Source organism: Melospiza melodia, chromosome 2 (assembly GCF_035770615.1).
Source record: "Melospiza melodia melodia isolate bMelMel2 chromosome 2, bMelMel2.pri, whole genome shotgun sequence".
NCBI classification, from domain to species: domain Eukaryota; kingdom Metazoa; phylum Chordata; class Aves; order Passeriformes; family Passerellidae; genus Melospiza; species Melospiza melodia.
The window spans coordinates 66,274,644-66,294,977 of NC_086195.1; the positions used below are offsets into that span (position 1 = coordinate 66,274,644).

Sequence of the window (20,334 nt, forward strand, 5' to 3'; positions counted from 1 at the left end):
TGGCTGTGGTGTCTGCTGTGGCTCTCATCACAAGGGTGATGCACAGGGTTGTTTAGCTTGTTCCTCACCATCAACATCCCCCAAGGATGAGTGGGCAAGTTGTCATCCTTCCTCACCATTCACTTCCAGCTCTGCCCTGGGAAATGCCAACCCAACAGAGGTTGGGTCCCTTTGGGCACTTCATTATTTCAGTTTGCCGGGCACTGCTTTTCCTCCCTTGGCAATTTGGCTGTGGGTGTTTGTGACTTCTCATTTTCCATTACTTTAACTCTCAGAGGCTTTTTTTACCTGCCTTCTCTTTTCTTTCAGAAAGGTTTGATTTATAGAATTATAAAGGTTGGAAGGGACCCTAATGACCATTTAATTCCAGCTCCCCTGCCACTGGCAGGGGCACTTTTCACTAGACCAGGTTGCTCAAAGCCCCATCCAACCTGACCTTGAACACTTCCAGGGATGGGGCATCCACAAATTCTGTGAGCCACTTGTGTCAGTGTCTCACCATGCTCACAGTAAATAATTTCTTATTTGCTGAAGATCTCAGAGACAGAAATAATGGGCCCCTTGGTCCTAAGTGTGATTACACATGGAATGTTATCACATGTTGTCTCTATTTGGGGTCTGGCAAAAACTGAGAGATGCTGATGCAGGCTTTAGTATCTCTGAAATATCAGCCCAGGAATCTTGGCCCAGATCACCCATGGCTACTAGAAAATGTGTTCCTGGTGTGCACCAGGATGTAACATCGGCTCTGCATGTCCCTTGCTCCATTTCACTGTCTCTCTTAAGTGTGGGGAGGGGGAATACCTTCAAGAAAATAAGGCAGACTGGCACATCACTGGGGATCCTAGGAGGTTATTTTATTCAAACATTTTCTTCCACCTTGCTTTCTCCATGTCCCTGCTTCCCATTATGCCTATGTGGTGTGAATCACTGAGTGGGAATGGGGTACTGGAATTTAGTTGAGAGCTATTTTCTAAATTCCTGAGTCTTGGATGAGCCTACATGGTTCTAGGTGTGATCTGGCTCTGTAACACCCTTTCTATGACCCTTCAGATGTGTCTGGTTTTTATGAAAAGAAGTGGAGACATGAAAATGAGAGGCAAAACCATGCCAGGATGCTAGTGCTGATTTGCTGCTGCAGGAGCAGTGTGGTGTCTGGTTCCTGCCAGCTGTGCCATGCAGAAAAGGGCATGATGGTCATGTTAGTTTGCTATTCATTGACTTATAGTCAATTTGTCCCTTGGGACCCTCCTGTCTTTTTCTGGATGGCACAGCCTGATGGAGGCCACCAAAATGGTCAGGAGGAAAGTGGGTTTGTACATCCAGGAGGAGAGAAGGTAAAACAGAGCTAATTGCTGTGTGTAGCTACTTGATTGTAGAATCACAGAATGGTTTGGCTTGGAAGGAACCTTTAAAGGTCATCTAGCTCCATCCCTCCTGCTGTGGGCAGAAACACCTGACACTGGACCTTGTTGCTCAGAGCTCCATCCTGCCTGGATAGGGGAGTGTGGACAAGATGGAGCCAGGATCTTGTGGGGATGCACAGCCAGAGGACAAAGGACAGCAGCACAAGCTGCAGCTTATCTACTGCATGAGCTCAGTCACACCCTGGAACAGGGCTCACAGAGGCTGTGGGACCTCTCTCCATGGAGATACTCAAAGATTGACTGAATGAAGCCCAGAGAAACATGACTGATTTAACTCTGAAGTAAGTCCTGCTTTGAGCAGTAGCTTGGACCAGACTCCTCCAGAGTCTCATTCCAGCCTGAGTTAGCCCTGAACCTACACTCAGAGGAAACCACTACCACTCATCCCTCCCAAGGTGGCATCCCTGGCTTTGTTTTGGGCTAATGAGCCATGGTTGTCAGGGAGGTTACTGGGGAGGCTGACATGAGACATCCCCTCCCTGTAGATTATCGTGCACAGCAGCACCAACAGCTCTGGATCTGCAGATGAGTCGGGAGGCGCTCAGGGGAAGCCCCAGGGGTGTTTTGCATCACTGGGCCAGGTTGCCTAGCACTGCTGTGACTGTGGAGAAGGGACACCAGCTCCAGGGCCTGTCTGATCCTTCCCCGTGCGTGTCCCGTTTGAGAGCCACACGCTGCTGAGGACGGAGCAGAGGAGCGGGCAGGGTGATGGCGGCTGGGGCAGGGACGCTGGAGCTGCCCTTCACCTGCGACGAGCAGCTGACGCGGCGCATGCGGCTGCGGTTCCAGAGCCTGCAGCAAAGGAACGTGAGGGCCCAGGACGGGGAGAGGCTGCTGCATCCCAATGAGCACATCTTCCGAGTGGATTTCATCCAGCAGCACCAGCTGCGCTTCCTCCGCTGGGACGTGCAGCTGGAGAGACCCGGCAAGGTCACGGTGACGGGCACCTCCCAGCTCTGGACTCCTGACCTCACCCACCTGATGAACCGGCAGCTGCTGGAGCCAGTGGGAATCTTCTGGAAGAAGCCGGGGGCCGAGGAGGTGCTGTGCAATGAGGCAGATGCCCAGGAGTTTGGGGAGAGGATAGCAGAGCTAGCCCAGATCCGCAAGGTGATGTATTTTCTCCTCACTTTCACTGGCGGCCTCGAACCAGCTCAGCTGAAAGGCTCCATTGTTTTTAAAGCCTGATCCCCTCTTGCTCAGCTTTCCTCCTTCCAGCTATGTTTCTTTCAGTTCAGTTCTTTGTTCCATTTTTGCATCTGTTTTTTTTTTTTTTTTTTTCTTTTTAATGAGAGCCAGCACTGTGGTAAAGCAGAGAACAGCTCAGTGCTTCTGGAGCCCCTCAGCCCTGTGAAATATTCCCCAAATGTGCTGTCTTCTGTCCAAATGATGGGGAGAAGGGGACCATGAGCTTCCTGCTGCATTTGCCTGGAGTATAAGACTGTGTGCTTGTGAATTCATCAGGGATTCACACAGGGTCTCACTGGCTTGGAAATACAAGGCTGCCCTGTCCGCTCACTGTAGCAACTGCACACCAAAAACCCATTGGAAAAATGAATAATTGCCATACCAGAAGCCATCAGGGACCCCTGGAGAGAGCCCTGCTTTCCAGTTTCCATCCTAGCCATTGTTTGTGATGGAGTTCCTCTCCTTGCAAGGTGCTGAGTGCTTGCAGGCTCTGATGACTTGTGCTGCTGCTGTGGCTGCTTGGAGTCTCTGAAGACCAGTCCCATGGAGAACCCACCTTGCTGTGAAGCTGAAGTACATACACCTGGACTCACTCAATGTGTTCTGCAGATTGTAAACCCACTGGACTAATGGGGAGGTTGGACCAGCCTTTTCTGACCACTGCCACCATTTCTTGCCGGGGGGAGGGTGGAATTTGTTGGTCCAAGATGGATGGAGCAGGTGTGTGTGTGTGTGGACTAAGCCAGCAGCTCAGAGTGGCCTAGGCCAGCAATGAGTCCTCTGCAGCAGAGCAAATTTGTGCTTTGTTCTGTCCTTAAAGCATCCATGAAAATATTTACTCTGAAGTGTCTACAGAGAGCCGTGAGGCTGCAGAGCACTTTGCAAGCCACAGAGCAGGAACCTGCTGCTTCTGTCCCTGAAAACACAGGGAAGGGTGACCAGGGGAGCAGAGGGGAGTGATACATTTATAAGTATTGGAACAAGAGAGTGTTTTTTCCCTGAGTGCCCCATGACTGCAAGTAAACTACTATATTTGGATGTTTCCTTTTGTTCCACAAAAAATGGAGAGTACTTCAATGAAGCTTCTTGAGACACACAGATTGAAAAGTCCCTTGAAAGAGCTAAGTGTTATCACAGTTGGTCCTCTGCTCAGATTGCACTCAAATGTGTGTGAGTACTCCTCAAGGGGTGGCCTGACATCCTCCCAAGATGAGTAAGGAGAGAGCAGTGATGGGAAAGCCAGGGCAAGGTGACTTTGTACCTGTGGCCTGTGAACTTAGGCAGACCAGCCCCAAAAAGAGTCCAACCTCTTCTCCAAACCTCCAGAGATGCAGACCCTATGCCTTCCCTAGCCCAACAATAATGTATAAAATGGCATGCACAAGTTATGCCAGGCAGAGAGGAGAGAGAAAGCAGATCAGCTGCTGGTTGGAGAGATGGTGGGAGCTCTGAATCTTGCCCAAAACCAAGGCCCAGCAACCACCAAATCCTACAGCCATGCCATGTCCATTGCCAGACAAGTTGATATCTTTGTTTAGACCCCAAGAATTGCTGGGCTCGGTGAGTAAAGTGGATGCATCCCTGCTTGGCCAAACACCCTCTAGGGTCTTAGCAGACTTTGGGGTAGAAAACCCCTCCTTGTACATCCCAGAGCAGAGTTCCTGACTACAAACTACTTTAGACCAAATAACAGGTGCCACTGGCAACGTCCAAAGGGGTTATTGAATGCTAAGTCTCACAATATGCCATTGCTATGTTGCTAGGGTAGAGTTCTTGCTGCAGATATTTCACTGGGTATTGGTGTACCACAGTAAATAAAAGCCTGGACAATGGGTTCCCCTTAAGGATTGAGGCTGTTTGTGTCTTCTTCATGCTCCTTTTGGCAGCTGCCCTAATCCTACACACAATAAAGCACCAAATTTCAGATCAATATTGGTATTCTTGAGCCCCTTTTAACTTCCTGTAAAATTTAAGATGAACATTTACTTTCTTCTCTGAAAGGTTTCATGGAGTATTGAGCAGGTTTTTTGTGGTCAAGAGGGGGTTGAAGCTGGGCATAGAAGGGGAAGTGATTCTCAGGTGGATCCTTTTTTCCTTCAGAACTGGGGAGAGAGTGAGGGGACCAGTGTGATCTCTCTCTGCTGCAGGGAAGATGAGCCTTTTTTTGCCAGTCACTGAAACTATCCCTGCACAGTTTCAGTATAAAAACTTTCAGATACATCACCCTGTCCCATCTCCCAGGGCAATTTCATCCCACTTTGTACCACAGCCCAGCAGAGTAGTACAGCTGGGTGCCTCTCTCCTTATTCTGAACTGGCAAGTTCCCAGCACAAAGCTTGGAGAACTTGGCATGTACCAATTTCTCCTTCTAATCAGGGAGGTTTTTTTTCCAGGGTCACAGGTACTTTTTCTCTTATCTAGTGACTCTTAAGAAAATTGAAAAAGAGCCCTAAATCAGCTTAGGGAGGTGGACCTGGCATTTTTGAGCTCCCAATTTACCCATCTCTGAACCCTTTCACTGTAAATTTGTTGCACTAAATGGTGTTGCAGCTCCAGATTTTGTGAACCCCTAAGGAAAAAGCAGCACAGCTGGGTGAAGAAGAAAAATGTGGTTTGCACTACCCCAGTGTAGCACAGCCAAGCTGAGTGCAGGACTTCTTGGGATCCTGGGATGGGTGGTCTATGGCCACACTTTCCAGCAGGGAACACCTGTGGAGATCAGACTCCCTCATTTCCTCCTGGGTCAGGGTAGAAATACAACCAGTCCTTGCTCCTGGACCCTGCTCTGGATGAAAGCTGACCATTTTTGCTGCCTTCAGTGTTGGAGGATGCTCCCAGAGCTGTTCCCAAGGGAAGAAATGAGTGGGATGGTGGGGACCTGTGTGTCCTGCCACCAGTGACAGTAGGAGCAAGCCTCAGACCCAGCCAGCTGGAAGCTGTCACTACCAGCTCTGGCAGACAAGCTGCCTCTGATCAATGCTGGGATCATTTCTAAGCCCACATTAATAGCGAGTTGATTATCACAACAGCTCCCTATGACAATTCATTAGGATGAGCTCCAGTCAGGAGGTAATCCATGGGCACTGATGGAGGGCTGGCTGACCTCTCCTGGCAGTCTCCAGAGAGGACTCTGGGGCACAGTTGTTAGCACTCCTATAAAGCCCCAAACCCTCCAAATGTGGCTCTGTTTCATGGCTTTGTCTGCTCTGCTTCTATTGATCCATATGACTAAAGAGTGGCTGTGAGCTTGCAGGGCTGATGGCATCATTAATATTTCAGTGTAGGAGCAATAAGAGCCCTGGACTAGATCATTGCTGGTAGCTAAGGAGTCAGGGGGCTCTTCAGAGGGAATTCTCTCTGCACAATTCCTGCTTTGTGACAGCAGACAAAAAAAAAAAAACCAAAAAAACAGAAAAAAGACCCCAACCAAACAAAAAACAAATGAACAACAACAAAAACAAAGCAGCTCTGTCAGCTGGACAAGGGTAGACAGTAAAGGTGGTTTCACCACCTTTGTGACTTCTTGTGAGGCTGTTTCCATGCAATGTAGCTGTGTCCTCTCCTATCCCATCCCCTCAGCTCTCCACAGAAAAGGGATTATTTGGTGTATTGGAACATAATAACATAATGCATGCTTGCATGGACACTTTGGGGTTTTTTGTCACTGAGCTCATGATCCTTTGGGAGCAGGTAAGTGGAGTAGCAGGGCTGTGGACAGTCAGTCAGTTCACTGCTGCTGTGTAAGTCAGTCCTTGACAGCCATCAGCTGCAGTAACCACATATGGCCTCACAGCCCGCCCTGGCCATGCAGTAAAACCACACTGCCTCCAGCCTCAGCAAAAGCTAAACTGTGGTGTGGTGTTGCCTTGCCTTGTGCCTCTGTATCCTTGTTCCAAACAAGATGCAGATCCCCCTGCATGTACCCTCTGTGCCTGGCTGTTGGGTGTGTTCTGTCCCACCTGTTGGGTGAATTTTCCATCCAAAGCAGAGCTGGTGGTGCCTGCAGCCATGACGGGCTATGGACTTTGGCAGTTCCTCTTTGCTTGTGCCTGTCCTGCTGGCAATGACACCAAACCTGTGCCTCCTCTGACCCTCAGCTGCTCTAGGGCTTCTTTCACCTCAGGCCTTCTTTTCTATCTTTCATCAAATCACCTCCTTGTGCTTGCCTGGGTGAGTTTGGTAGGTCTTGACAGGAAAGAATGGAGACCTTGAGGGAATGGGGATCCTGCATTTCCCACTTTTACTTAACTGAGTAGGCTCATGCAGAGTATCTGCTGCATGTATCTTTGTTGGCACTAGGTAGATGAATACCACACTTGTTCTTGGGCCAGTCAAGTCACACCAGAATCAAGTAGGAGAATCAAAGAAGGTGCTCTTTGTTAGTGGTACCCTACTGACACTAAAAAAACCAAAAGACACGGTCATAAAAATAACTATCCCTGCTTAGGCAAAGAACTCATCTGCTCCAATAGTCTGTCTACAGAAGTAGATAGCAGCAGATGTCCAAGGTAGGTTTATAAGAAAGAGGACAAAGATCTTTGACTTCTCCTTCCAAGGGACAGAGAAGTCTAAGCTATTCCAGTACATGATAATCTAGTCTGCATTGGCAGAACCAGGTCCAAAATCTGGCCCCAGCTGACTGTAAGCAAGTCCATCCCCCTCATAATCTTCCTTGTCTTTGATATTGTCTGCATTAGTGCCAGGATGAGAGTTAATCCCACCAAAAAAAGGGAATAATTTGGGTATGTGTGCCTCTTCTTCTGCAGGTCATCCCAGACTGGAAGGAGCAGGAGTGGAACCCTGAGAAACCCGAGAGCTACGTGGGGATCTTCCACTTCCAGTTCTGGCGTTTTGGTCAGTGGCTGGATGTGGTGATCGATGACCGCCTGCCCACACTCCACAATCAGCTCATCTACTGCCACTCCAACTCCAGGAATGAGTTCTGGTGTGCCTTGGTGGAGAAAGCTTATGCCAAGTAGGTACTCAGGCAGTTGTAGGATAAAGTGGGACCTGGGCACTCTGATTTTCCTCTCTGTTCATTCACCAGCTAGTTTGCAGCAGTGGAAACAACATCTTTGCTGTGGAGAAGTAGTACATGACTCAAACAGACAAACACTGAGGAAAAAAACCCTTCTCTAGCCCTAATTTACCCTCAAAACAAAACACCCTTCAATGTTTCTTTAAGTAACACCTATTCTAGAGATTTAAAGTTCCTTTTACATTGGTCCAAGAGTGCAGCAAGGAATGTGGGTCCAATTTTTTCACCCTAGTTTGCTGTCCTCTCCCACTTGAAGGTCAACTGCAATCTCCATTCTTGAGGTTGCCCCAAGAATCGTTCCCGACCCCTTAAAATGTCAGGCCAGTGTTGTGCCATCCCTGCCACCCTCTTTCAGGTTGTCAGGCTGTTATGAGGCGCTGGATGGAGGCAACACAGCTGATGCCCTGGTGGATTTCACTGGCGGGGTCTCTGAGCCTATCGACCTGACCGAAGGGGACTACATCGCTGATGAAGCCAAGCGCAACCTCCTCTTTGAGCGCGTGTTGAAGGTGCACAACAGGGGAGGCCTCATAAGCTGCTCCATCAAAGTAAGCAACATTGCCAGTATGGCCACAGTGCTGTGGGAATAGGTGTTTTAGGATGCAGTTGTTTTACACAGTTAGAAACTTCTAAATTAGATCAGATAAATTGTGGCCAAGGGTTCCCGCTTCTGGGAGCTGGCAAAAGGAGTGAATCCTGAATGTCAACCCTCTTTATTCTTTGTTGCTATGTCCAAGAGCCCTCATTCATCCCAGCACTCTTTTAAGGCTAGGAGGGGATCCACTCTAGAGAAAGGCATTTTGGTGTCTGCATCTGGGCATCTTTACAAATGCTGGTTTCCAAACCTCCCAGTATAACCAGTATATGAGCTTTATCAGTTGCCAGTATGGGAGCTCAGAGACCTCATGACACAAATTAAGAAAAGGGGGGATGCAGCACATAAAATGGCATCTGAGATGTACCAGCTGGCTTTCTCCCTGACTGTTGATGCTCTTCTTTTTGGCTTAAAGATATCTGCAGGGAAATCTGAGTTGCTTTTTTTCCCAGCCCCTGCAGCGGTGGTCATGTCCCTCTGGTCTGAGCACTGTCTGTGTCCCCCTGCCAGGCCACGTCAGCAGCTGACATGGAGGCTCGCCTGGCCTGCGGGCTGGTGAAGGGCCACGCGTACGCGGTGACGGACGTGCGGAAGGTCCGTCTGGGCCACGGTCTTCTGTCCTTCTTCAAGTCGGAGAAGCTGGACATGATTCGCATGCGCAACCCGTGGGGCGAGCGGGAGTGGAATGGCCCTTGGAGTGACACGTGAGTTGGGATGGACAGCTGGTTTCAGTGGGAAATTCTTCCCTATGAAGGTGGTAAGGAACTGGCACAGTTCCTCAGAGAAGCTGTGGATGCTCCATCCCTGGAAGTGTTCAAGGCGAAGTTGGATGGGACTTTGAGTGACTTGGTCTAGTGGGGGGTTCCCCTACTCATAGCAGGGCGTTGGAATGAGATCATATTTAAGGTCCTTTCCAACTGAAGCCATTCTGTGATTCTGTGATTCCATGTTCGTTCATACTAGTGAAGGATGTGCATAGGTCAGCTTTGTGCTCCCAGTCTTATACCAGCAAAACGAGCACCCAACAGAATCAGCCTCTGTCACCACCAACTGCTGTGATGGCTGGGGATGAGATGAGGAACCAAGGGCTGGTGCAGCCAGAGCCTTTGGCCACCGTCAAATTTGTTATCTTTATGGATAGGGCTGTGATGGTACTGACCAAATAAAACCCTGCCAGACTGGATTCAACTCCACTGGTCAGGGAGGAAGTTGAAGCTCCAAGCCATGCTGCACCTCCCATGTGTTTGGCCGATGACCTAACCAGAGCAGCATGGGGACTGGCTTTATACAGTCCTTGTGCCTCAAATTCTTGCATGTCCCTTACCTCTGAGTAATGATCTTGGTCTCTTCCCACAGGTCTGAGGAGTGGCAGAAAGTGAGTAAAAGTGAGAGGGAGAAGATGGGAATGACAGTGGAAGATGATGGAGAGTTCTGGTGAGTCCCTCCTGGGTTTGTCACTACAGGCCATGCTCACAGCATCCTCCCACCTCATGGAGCATGTACATCTTTTCCATGCATACAGCTAGCCAGAGAAAACAGGCTTCCAAGGTGTAGGATCTCTAGTGAAGCTCCCTGCTTGAGCCCATGGGCTTTTGATGGCCATGGCCCTGGAATTGCAAAGTGCTCTTCCAGGGCACCACTCAGGGGCCAAACCATTTCACCAGGGTACTGAGAACCTGTCCTAAATGTGCTGAACTTCACAGCCTCACCAGGAATAATTCAGTACAACATTTACTCTTGTGTGGCAAAAGGGCCACTGTGCTACTTCTCCCACTCCAAAACACAGATCTGTTGTTTGAAATCAAGAAGTATTTACTGCAGGCATAGAGAAAGGTATCTCCATCTTTTCTGGAAATATCTGATGAATAGCTTTTGTTACTCATCAGCCATCAGAGACAACCCACACTCTCTAACAAGTGATGAAGAAAGTCCCTGAAGTGTACCTTTCCAGGGAATGAAGCAGCATAACCCAGTTCTGCCCTTTCCTGACTCAGGATGACCTTTGAAGATTTCTGCAAATACTTCACGGACATCATCAAGTGCCGTCTGATCAACACCTCCTACCTGAGTATCCACAAGACCTGGGAGGAGGCAGTGCTGCACGGGGCATGGACCAGAAGCAGTGACCCCTTGAAAAACCGCTCTGGAGGCTGCATCAACCACAAGGACACTTTTCTGCAGAACCCCCAAGTGAGTAATGGGGCAGAGGGCCTTCTGGAGCCTTCACATGTGCTTCCAATTGTTTAACTCTCCTACAGGGACCTAGAAGGCCAAAACTCTACCAGACCTCTAATACATTATTTGTGCTTATGGCAATTCTCTGGCACAGCATGACCAGCATGGAGGCCAACTCTATTAACATTATCCCTCTTATCAAGGAGACTGCATCCAAGTGCTTAGTGTAGAGCATCTTGGCACAAGGGAACAAGAAACTGTGGGTAGCAGTGTTGGCTGGTTCCAGTTAAACCGGGCCAGGAGTGATTTCCAACAATCTGGATGTCCGAATTTCCAGTTTTTATGCCCAGACTTTGATGCTGTTAAATTTACCAGGACAGGTGTAGCCCATAGAGCCATTTCCTTCTAGCTTGAAGTTCATCTCCTGGAACAGACTTTTCTGGAGAAAAGGAGGCTCAAGGGGACCTAATGGCTCTCTACAACTTCCTGAAAGGAGATCATATCCAGATGGGATTTGGTCTCTTCTCCCAGGTGACAAGTGGTAGGACAAGAGAAAACAGCCTCAAGTTGTGCCAGGGAAGGTTTAGATTGAATATTAGGGAAAACTTCTTTATTGGAAGGGAAAGACACTAGGAGAGGCTGCCCAGAGCAGTGGTACAGTCACCATTTCTGGAAGCATTCAGAAGGCATGTGGATGTGGCACTTGGGGACACGGTTTAGCAGTGAACTTGGCAGTGCTAGGTTAAGGGTTGGAGTGGGTGATCTTACAAGTCTTTTCCAACATAAATGACTCTGCAATTGTCTTGTTCTCTCTAAAATGGGATTCTCACGATTACAAGCCAGGTCCTTTTGAGTCCTTCATGTAACAAGCAGTTGAAGGATGGTCTGGTCCATTGCAGGAGTTGCCATCAAGGATGTGGGAGAGTTGTGTCCAGCTTCCAGCTCTGTATTAGCCTTTTTAAGCCAGGCTGTCCCTGCTTGGAGGTGGACTGGGAGAAGCTGATGTTGGATCTGTTAAATCCACCCCCACCCATGTCCAGGGATCCTGTATTAATAAATATTTCCCTTACCTTCCTCTCTTTGCTTCTAGTATGTGTTTGATGTGAAGAAGGCAGAAGATGAAGTGCTGATCTCCATCCAGCAGAAGCCCAAAAGGACCAGTCGCAAAGAGGGCAAAGGAGAGAACTTGGCCATAGGCTTTGATATCCATAAGGTAGGCTGGGGTTCTGCATGTTGGCCTGAATGCCACTGTAAATTTGCTGGGTGTGGGGTGGTGCACCAGCCCTGCATGACCAGATTGTTTATTTAAGCATTATCAGGCTGCTTCTGGGGTGCCATCAGCACAGCCTGCCCTCCTCTAGAGAGGAAGAGGGATATCAAAGGGGACAGCATGGACAGCAGGTTGCCCAGAAAAGCTGTGGATGCCCCGTCCTTGGAAATGTTCAAGGCCAGGCTGGATGTGGCTTTGAGTAACCTGTTCTAGTGTGAGGTGTCCCTGGCCATGACAGGGGATTGAAACCAGATGATCTTGAAGGTCCCTTCCGACCAGAACCATTCTGTGATAATGTGCAGTTCTTGCTAAAAGCAATGATGAGTCTTTTCTCTCCAAATGTGGAAATCTATTAGACTAATGCTTATGCGTTGTTTGCTGGGTCTGCAGTGTTAAGCTGGGATGCAGGAGATGAGTCCCTGAGTCAAAAGAATTTGGAAAGCCACATGCACACTTGTTTTCCACCCAGCACAATTGGGACCCTTTTTCCTGGTTCTCTTATCTCCAGCTCTCCTGGCACTATGGACTCAATCCTTGCAATTTTTCCCCCCCATGGTGGATACCAGTACATTTTCAGCCAGTGACAATCCGCTGTGATCTCTGCCCAGGTGGAGCTGAATAGGAACTACCGGATGCACACGCTGCAGCAGAAGGTGGCCAGCTCCATCTACATCAACTCCCGCAGCGTCTTCCTGAGGACAGACCTGAAGGAAGGCCGCTACGTCATCATCCCCACCACTTTTGACCCCGGTCACGAAGGCGAGTTCCTTCTCAGGATTTTCACAGACGTGCCTTCAGATTGCCGGTAAGGAGCATGAGCAGGGATGGGGAGGAATTGGCTCTTTGGAGACAGCCCTGTGCTTTTGATTTGTGCTTTTTCCTGAATGGAATTGGCTCTTTGGAGGCAGCCCTGTGCTTTTGATTTGTGGTTTTCCTGAATGGTCATAGCCTTGCCTGCAGCTGCTCTTGGCTTTCTGTTAAGGGTGGTCAAGAGACAGGACATCTTTGCAGGTATCTCCACAGGCATGCAGAGAAGCTCCCACTCTGCTTCTAAGCATGATATGGGAGAGCATCCCAAACCTAGGCTGAGACTGGAGTGAGGAACAGAGTCTGACAGTGTGTAGTCACAAAATCACAGAATATTCTGAGTTGGAAGAGACCCACAAGGATCAGCCAAAGGTCATTGAGTCCAACACTTAAATGAATGGCCTGTACAGTCCTTCATTGTGCCAGAGCAAATTCTTTGGGATAAGACTGGGAACCTCTCAAAGGCCACGTGTTTTTCCTTGCAGAGAGCTGACCCTGGATGAGCCACCACACACCTGCTGGAGTGGGATGTGTGGCTACCCACAAGTGGTATCCCAGATCCATGTCCTTGCTGCAGCTGGGCTCAAGAATCAGGACTCCCAAGGAGGTACTGGTCTTTCCCTGCCTGTTGTCTGGCCCTGGAGGAGTTGGGAAGTGGTTCATGAAGTGGGACATTGCTGGAATTTATATCCTCAGATTTTTTTTTTCTGTGAACATACTTAATTCATACACCAGAGGAGGGGAAAGTCCATGGAGGGCTAAACTCACTTCTTGCGGTGGACATGATCTGGGAGCTGTTGTATTTAGGCTGTTACCTGGGACCTTCCCAAAACTTCCCCAAAGCCCTTAGCAGAGGTCCTGTAACAACCTAAACTTTCCTCTCAAGTATAAGCAGCTGTAAAAGTCAGGAATTGTATTTAAAAGCTTCTTAGTAAGAGGGACAGAGAACGAGCCTGATGTGTGGTATTCATCACTGGGGGCTGGATAAATGTCCTATCAGCAGAGGGTATGCCAAATTTAGCTCACTTTGGGATGGTGTAGATCTAGATCAGTTCTGACATCCATCACTTTTCCTGCATGGAAGATGGCAGCAGGACCATACCTCCCCATGTCCTGCAGCCACACAGAGGCTCATGGTGAGAGCCCCATGCTCTGTCTGCCTCTGGACCAGGAAACCCAGTGGTAGTGATGGCTTGTACTAGAAGATTGCTAGGGGATAAAAGGTCTAGAGGCTACCATTAGAGAAGCAAATACCTTTCCACCATAGAAATAGATCAGATCCTAGCCTTTCTACCCCATTTCCTGAGTCAAGTATATGTGGTAATTGTGGCAAGATTTAGCCAAACACTTTCAAGCTGAATTTAAAATATCAAAATTTAAAAATTTAAAAAATCTAATAAAACCCAATTAAAATTATACTTTTTTTTTCACCCAATAATTATTATCAGGGCTGCCTGTCACTATATCCCTGAAAGTAACGAGTAGGATCTTTTCTAAGCAAGGACTAGTTAAGTGTGCTTATTTATCACATGCCACAAAGGGAGTCCTTATACCCTATCTGGTGTATGGGGATGGAATTTAACCCTGGGCATGTGGTTTTTTCTTGTGTTATTCACAACAGGTCAGTGCAGCTTTAGCAATGCAGGGAAATCTGTAGCCAAAGGTCTCTGAAGTGTTCGCTTCAGAGAGAAACAAGGAGGTTTAACTTTCCTTCTTGTAGATTCTGGAGTCATGAAACATCTTTTCCACAAAAACCCCGTGGGAATTGCTTTTTTCCAGCTGTTTTCCAGCTGTTCAGCTCCCACCACCAACAGTGTGTTTGGTGTTTTCCAGTGCAGTTGGATCTCTCACACATCCCAGGCCAGGCCTTATACACTACTTTGGAAATAGTGATTTGCAGATAGGAATTTGGCCCTGGCTGATGGAATATGAGAATTTAATGGGGCATCCCAAAAGATAAGGTAAATTGGAAAACAAGATGTGAAATCCAGCAGCTGTGTCTCACCAGGGGAGCCAGGTCCTTGCAAACAGAAAGTTAGCAAAGAGGTGGTCTGGCAATCAAAATCCCTGGCCCTCAGAAGGGGCTTGTTTGTTCCTCCTCATTTCCACATTTCCCTTGGACAAGAAAGCGCATCCAACTGGTCTGTGTTTCCATCATAGCCACTAAAGTTCATGGTAAGAAAATGCATTCTGGCAGTTAAATTTCCATAGGAATACCTCTCTCTCTCTCTACTGAAATTCCCAATATAAGCACTTGTTTGGCAAGGTGAAAGTATTCACTAATGAGAGACTCTTTCCTTCTCCTAGAAGCTCAGGTCCCCTCCAGATGTGGGCTGGTAGTATGAGAACTTGGTCCTCCAACTTCATCCTCCATCTGGTATTTCCTTGTGTGAGCCTCTTTCTCCTCTCCATGGTTTTATTTCTGCCTGCCTCTAGGAGAGCAGATGCTGAAAGGAGATTTGAGTAGGATCATGTCCTCCATGGAACATTTGCTGCAATGGTCAGAAGAGTTTGGTGTGATGAAGGAGTGTTCCTGTAGAATATGGAGACAAGAGAGGCAGCCCTTTCATAGAATCATAGAATTGTTGCAAAATAGTTGGAAAAGCCTTCTAAGGTCATGGAGTCCAACTTTGACTCAGCACTGCCAAGTCCACCACTAAATCATGTTCCCAAGTGCCATGTCTACACATCTTTTAATTTCCTCCAGGGATGGTGGCTATACCACTGCTCTGGGCAGCCTGTTCCCATGCTTGATAACCCTTTTGATTAATTAGTTTTTCCTAATATCCAGTCTAAACCTCCTATGGTGCAATTTGAGGCCCATACTTCTTGTCCTGTTGCTTGTTTCCTGGGAGAAGATACCAACCCTCACCTCCTTACATCCTCCATTCAGGCAGTTGTAGACAGCGATAAGGTACCCCCAGGCCTCCTTTTCTCCAGGCTGAGCCACCCCAGCTCCTTCAGCTGCTCCTTATCAGACTTGTGCTCCATCCAGACCCTTCCCCAGCTTCATGGCAGTCCATCAGCACCTGCTGCCTAGAAACAATGTCACCTAATAGAATTAAATTGAGCCAAACAGCTGAGCGCCATTGACATCATCTGGGGTGTGACAAACCCTTTGACAGATATTCATCTCCTCTGGTGGGATATGGAGACAAAGTACTGCATGACACCCCTGCAAAAGGACTCTATGGAATTACAGAAGCTACAACAAAGAAAACATTGTCTTTTCTCTCCTCAGGAGCTGATCCTTATGTGATCATCAAGTGTGAAGGGCAGAAGGTTCGCTCTCCAGTGCAGAAGAACACAGTATCACCAGAGTTCGATGTGAAGGGGCTCTTCTACCGCAAGAAGCCAGGACAACCCATCATTGTTCAGGTACCTGGCAGGCAAGCAGTGGGCTGAGGGATGGAGACCCTCTGTCACGTGGACCCCTTTCCCTCTCCTCACACTGTCCACAGCAGATCTGTTCCCCAGCTCAGCCTCTCACCACCATGGTGACATCTGGGAAAGGCATGTCCTTCATCCCTCTCACTACCAGAGTGACACCCCCACGCCTCACCACCTCCGTGGCTTCAGCTCAGGGCATGTCCCCAGTAACCCCTTCTCTCCAGTTCATGAAGGTTGGCTGCATCCCTGAAGGAGCTGCCCTCATCCCTGTTTTGTTTCCGCAGATCTGGAACCACAACTTGATAAGTGACGAGTTCTTGGGCCAAGTGGTGCTCACGGGGGATCCCAGCGACCGGCAGTCGGTGCACACGCTGCACCTCCAGGACAGGGGGAACAGGAGGTCAAACGACCTCCCTGGAACCATTGCTGTGATGCTGCTCAGCAGTAACGTCCTCACTAATGTCTGAGTACTCAAGGGTGACTCTTCTGGTGCCACATATGTGAATATAAACATGCACACGTACATATACATATACATATATATATATAAAGAACACACAGAGCCTACCTACCATCTGCAAAGTGTATATGAACCACACATGCATTCCATTCCAAGGAGCCAATCTTGTGTTTTCAATGTTAAAAAAATGGTGCCTTTTTTTTGGGGAACCGCAATGATCCTTCTGCTGGCGTCCTCTGCAGCCCCCTGGCTGCCACGTGCGCTGTGGGACCGCTGTGAGCACGCTGTGTGTCCTGACAGCCAGAGCACCATGCCCTAGGGCTGTTTGTTTACACAGGCTGGCACACACACACGTGCCACCACGCACACCTGTGGCCACCACGGTCCCACCATCTGCTTCAGCGCATCTTCAGTGTGTCTGCTTGGGTTAGGAGTAGTGTGCATGGAGCTGTCTCCCTTGAAATTGCCATGTAATCGCTTATCTGTGGAGGCACCACAGCAAAGGAGAAGTGGACAAACAGATCGGGGCCTGTTGGGTGATTTTTGGGTATGGGTTTGCCTACAGCAACTGCAAGGAAAACGCACCAAGGCAGCCCAAATCCACAGGGGCAGCAAGACCAAAGGCTCCATCATTTTGGGGACAAGCTGTCTCCACCCAAGTCTTGTTCTGCCCCACGCAACTCTGAAGTATAGAAATATCTCAACAGCTGTGGTGGGATAACAGTTCTCTGGGTCAGGTTTCTGAATCAGTCTGGACCCAGCTCCTGTGGGTGCCTCCTGAACTCCCATGGTGCCTGCTGTCTCCGTGTCTCTATGCCATCCGCATCCCAAGAGCTCACCCCAGGAGCTGGGGTGGGTTGTCTGCTGGGGCAGTTCAGTGTTCAGGCAAGAGCAGATTGATTCCTCTGAAGGCCAAAGTGTCAAGTTCAAGGGATGGGGAGCTTCTCTCATGAGCTCCATCTGTACTGCTGCCTACAGTGCATCATTTCTCAGTGCCTCGTTTTCTCAAATTCTTTTTAAAAATAGTGGGATTTTAGCTTGTACTAGAGGAGCACTGCTCCCAGTACAGCCTGGAAATGCTGGGAATATTTAATTCATACCAGTGTCCATCTCTCACCTTTAATTTCCAGTCCCCTGTTGTGGAGGATGACTTGCACAGTCCTAGAGCCAGTCCCACGAGCACAACCCAAATGCATCCTTGGGGATGTGTCTGTGGCTACAGTCTGCTCCTGATTTCCATGAAAACTGGGTTAATCTTCCTTGTTCCACTGGGTGGCAGAATCTGGCTTCTTATAAACCATCCCAGATAAACCAAACAACAACCCGTTGTCTGACCTTTCAGCAGCTGACTAGGACAAGTTTCAAACCTTTTTTTTTCCCCTGCTGTTTGGGGGTTTTATTCATGTGCCTTTAAAGTGGTGCAAGTTAAAGGAATTTTTCAGTCAGATTTTCTAAGCAAATATTTTGCAGTCACCTGCATGCAAGTGGAAATTAATACATGTGATGAAATCTTCGAGTCTTCCTAAATTTTGACCTGGGCAGAGTCCTTTTCCTCCAACAAAAGTGAACAGGAAAGCCTGCTTTTGCTATAGCAAAGGGTTTCTGTTTGTCCTACTAAATACTCATGTTTGTCCTGCAAGTCTGTTTGGGGTTTTTTTAAAGTCCCTAAAGGTCTGCTAAGTCTGAAACATGATGAAGTGTTCTCCAAAGTACCTGCTAGCTCAATTCTTGGTGCAACCAGAAGTAGATGGTGCAACTGCACTGATTTTTGTGGGCTGTTTTTCCCTTTGCCTCATCTTCACAGTCCTGCAGCTGAGTTTGCATTTTTACCAAATTTGCTTATGTTCTTAGGTCTTGTTTTTCAGGACTTAAAGGCAAGCAGTGGTACCCATGATGCTCTTTCCAGATCTCAATTACTCCTGGCTTGCACTGAGCACCCTCCAAGTCCAGGTGCCACCACTGGGACCAAGTTTGGTTCAGTGTCTTGCAGAATTTACTTAAGTGCTCCTAGTTAGGTAAAGCAACTTTTTGATCCCACAGTCACAGCAAATCTTTGAATTTAGGAAGACCAATTCAGAGATATTTTGATTTTATCTTGGTTTTGTTTATGAGACTCATCACTGAAAATAAATGGAAGCAGGATTGTGGAGCTAGAAGGTACGATTTGGGTCTTAGGAGAAGATCTCACAGGCTTATGTTCAGAGTGATATGTGAGAGGGATGCCCAAAGATACCTCACCTGGCAGGGGGATGAGCTATTTGGCATTGACAGGAGCTTTGCACCATCATCAGCAGATGGAGGTGTCCAGCCTGCCTGCATTAGCCTTGTTTTCTCGGGAAATCAGGCTATGGATAGCTTCAGCAAAGGAGAGCCATTTGTCCAGGAGTGCCCTGCCATGTGCCAAATGGCACCGAGATCCCCAAGGAGCAGTGCCAAAGCTCGCCAAGGAGTTGTGGGGCCCTGGTACCCATGGGCAACCTCCTTCCTCCCTACAGAGAATCAAGCCATAAAGAAAGGAAAGGCAGCTTTTTAATAGCTTCTTAAAAAATCACTCTATATCAGGACCAAATTGTCTTAATATCAGTAATATTTGTCTTTTTTTTTTTTAAGGAAAAAATAAGTTTTGGAAAAGCTAGAGCAGAAGCCTTCTTCCCCTACATTTCCAATGGAAGAACAAAAATTACCTTTCTTACTCTTCTTTTTCTCTTATTTGTAGGGCAGATGAGGGAGGGGAAATATTGAAATGCCATTCCTATCATTGATGCCTTTTCTCTTTGAATGAAGTAAACAGAAATATTCAGGGGGTTTTGGGTTGGTTTTTTTTTGAGAGGAGGGCATGTCTGAAAAGCACTTTCTAGTCCCTCATGAATGGGGTAGGACACATGTCTGATTGATTTCACATTTCTTTTGTTAATCATTTCAATGGTTGCAAGCAGCCTGGCATTACACTCTGTGGAATCCATTTCTTTTTGACATCTGCCTGTTAAAACAGGCTGTGACTTGTCTTCATCTCCAAAGGCACTGATGTATCGTGCTGCACAAGCTCAGAGTGGTCCAAACAGAAAGCCAACATTGTACAGCTGTAAACCTCCTATAAATAAATAAATAAATTGTGTATATTTTATTCAGACTCCTTGCTTTTGAACTGCTGTGTTCTTCCAGAATGCTTTTGGTGGGCACAAGGTGGCTCTGCAGAGCCTTTTAAATTTGCTTGATTCACCAAACTCCATTCGAATAATTTTCTCTGTAGACTTTGAGACTGAGGCAAGGGGATCTGCATGAGTCTTTCACACAAGGTTACACTCACATTTGCTGGGAAAATCCATGGTAGGAATGGGTAACCTCCTCTGACTATAAACCTTTGCATCCTATGCCCCAGACATACCACAGTGCAGGGAACTTGGTTTTTTGAGTCTCACCTGACTTGGAGAAAAGCTTTGTAGATTGCTGAAAAATAAAAATGGGGGGAGAGAGTTTATGGGCAAAGTAGGTGGAGGAAGTGGATTTTGGATGGCTTCCCCTCGGAAAACAAACCTGCACAATGCGCATGGGGAGCATTTGAAAAGGCTGGCCCTGCCCATGGGAATCTCCAGTCTTGCTGCTGTACCACACAGACCCAAAGCTTTAGGGACCTTGCTTCCATCTCAGCTTCCCTCCACCAGCTGCCTGTGCTCAAAGTCTTTGCAGCACGAAGGAGCTGTGTGCCTCTGCAGCCCACCCTTTAGAGCCTGGAGCAGACATCTGGAAACAGCCCTTTTGTTGTGGCCTGCAGGAGTCTTCCCAGACTCTTCAGCTTCTGGGATCATCCTCTGGGACAAAATGTGTCAGCAAATAATGCATAGAGAATGAGCATCCTACTCCTCTGCCTCCACCACTGAAACATCCTGCAAGGACCTTTCTTAGGGGGAATGCCTTACAAACACCTCAGTCCCACAGACATCCTGATACTCTCCTGGAGGATGTCCTGAGCAGCAGACCTGGCTG

At 48.0% G+C, this 20,334-nt stretch overlaps 2 protein-coding genes across 2 annotated transcripts in view; both read left to right on the forward strand.

Annotated features, from left to right (window-relative positions):
* The window catches only part of CAPN5 (calpain 5), a 52,610-nt gene extending 33,130 nt beyond the window's left edge, over positions 1–19,480 (forward strand). The window contains exons 4-13 of the mRNA XM_063148689.1: positions 7,382–7,590; positions 8,009–8,201; positions 8,759–8,952; positions 9,605–9,682; positions 10,243–10,438; positions 11,514–11,636; positions 12,302–12,498; positions 12,986–13,107; positions 15,742–15,878; positions 16,175–19,480. Coding sequence (XP_063004759.1) covers positions 7,382–7,590; positions 8,009–8,201; positions 8,759–8,952; positions 9,605–9,682; positions 10,243–10,438; positions 11,514–11,636; positions 12,302–12,498; positions 12,986–13,107; positions 15,742–15,878; positions 16,175–16,357 — 1,632 coding nt within the window. The 3' untranslated portion in view covers positions 16,358–19,480. The remainder of the gene's footprint in view (positions 1–7,381; positions 7,591–8,008; positions 8,202–8,758; positions 8,953–9,604; positions 9,683–10,242; positions 10,439–11,513; positions 11,637–12,301; positions 12,499–12,985; positions 13,108–15,741; positions 15,879–16,174) is intronic.
* On the forward strand, positions 2,136–2,615 carry OMP (olfactory marker protein). The gene has a single exon (XM_063148690.1). The coding sequence runs from the start codon at positions 2,136–2,138 to the stop codon at positions 2,613–2,615; it is 480 nt and encodes a 159-aa protein (XP_063004760.1).
* Positions 19,481–20,334: the final 854 nt, after the last annotated feature.

Coding starts and splice junctions, on each gene's coding strand:
- OMP (XM_063148690.1), top strand. CDS start 2,136: ATGGCGGCTGGGGCAGGGACGCTGGAGCTGCCCTTCACCTGCGACGAG.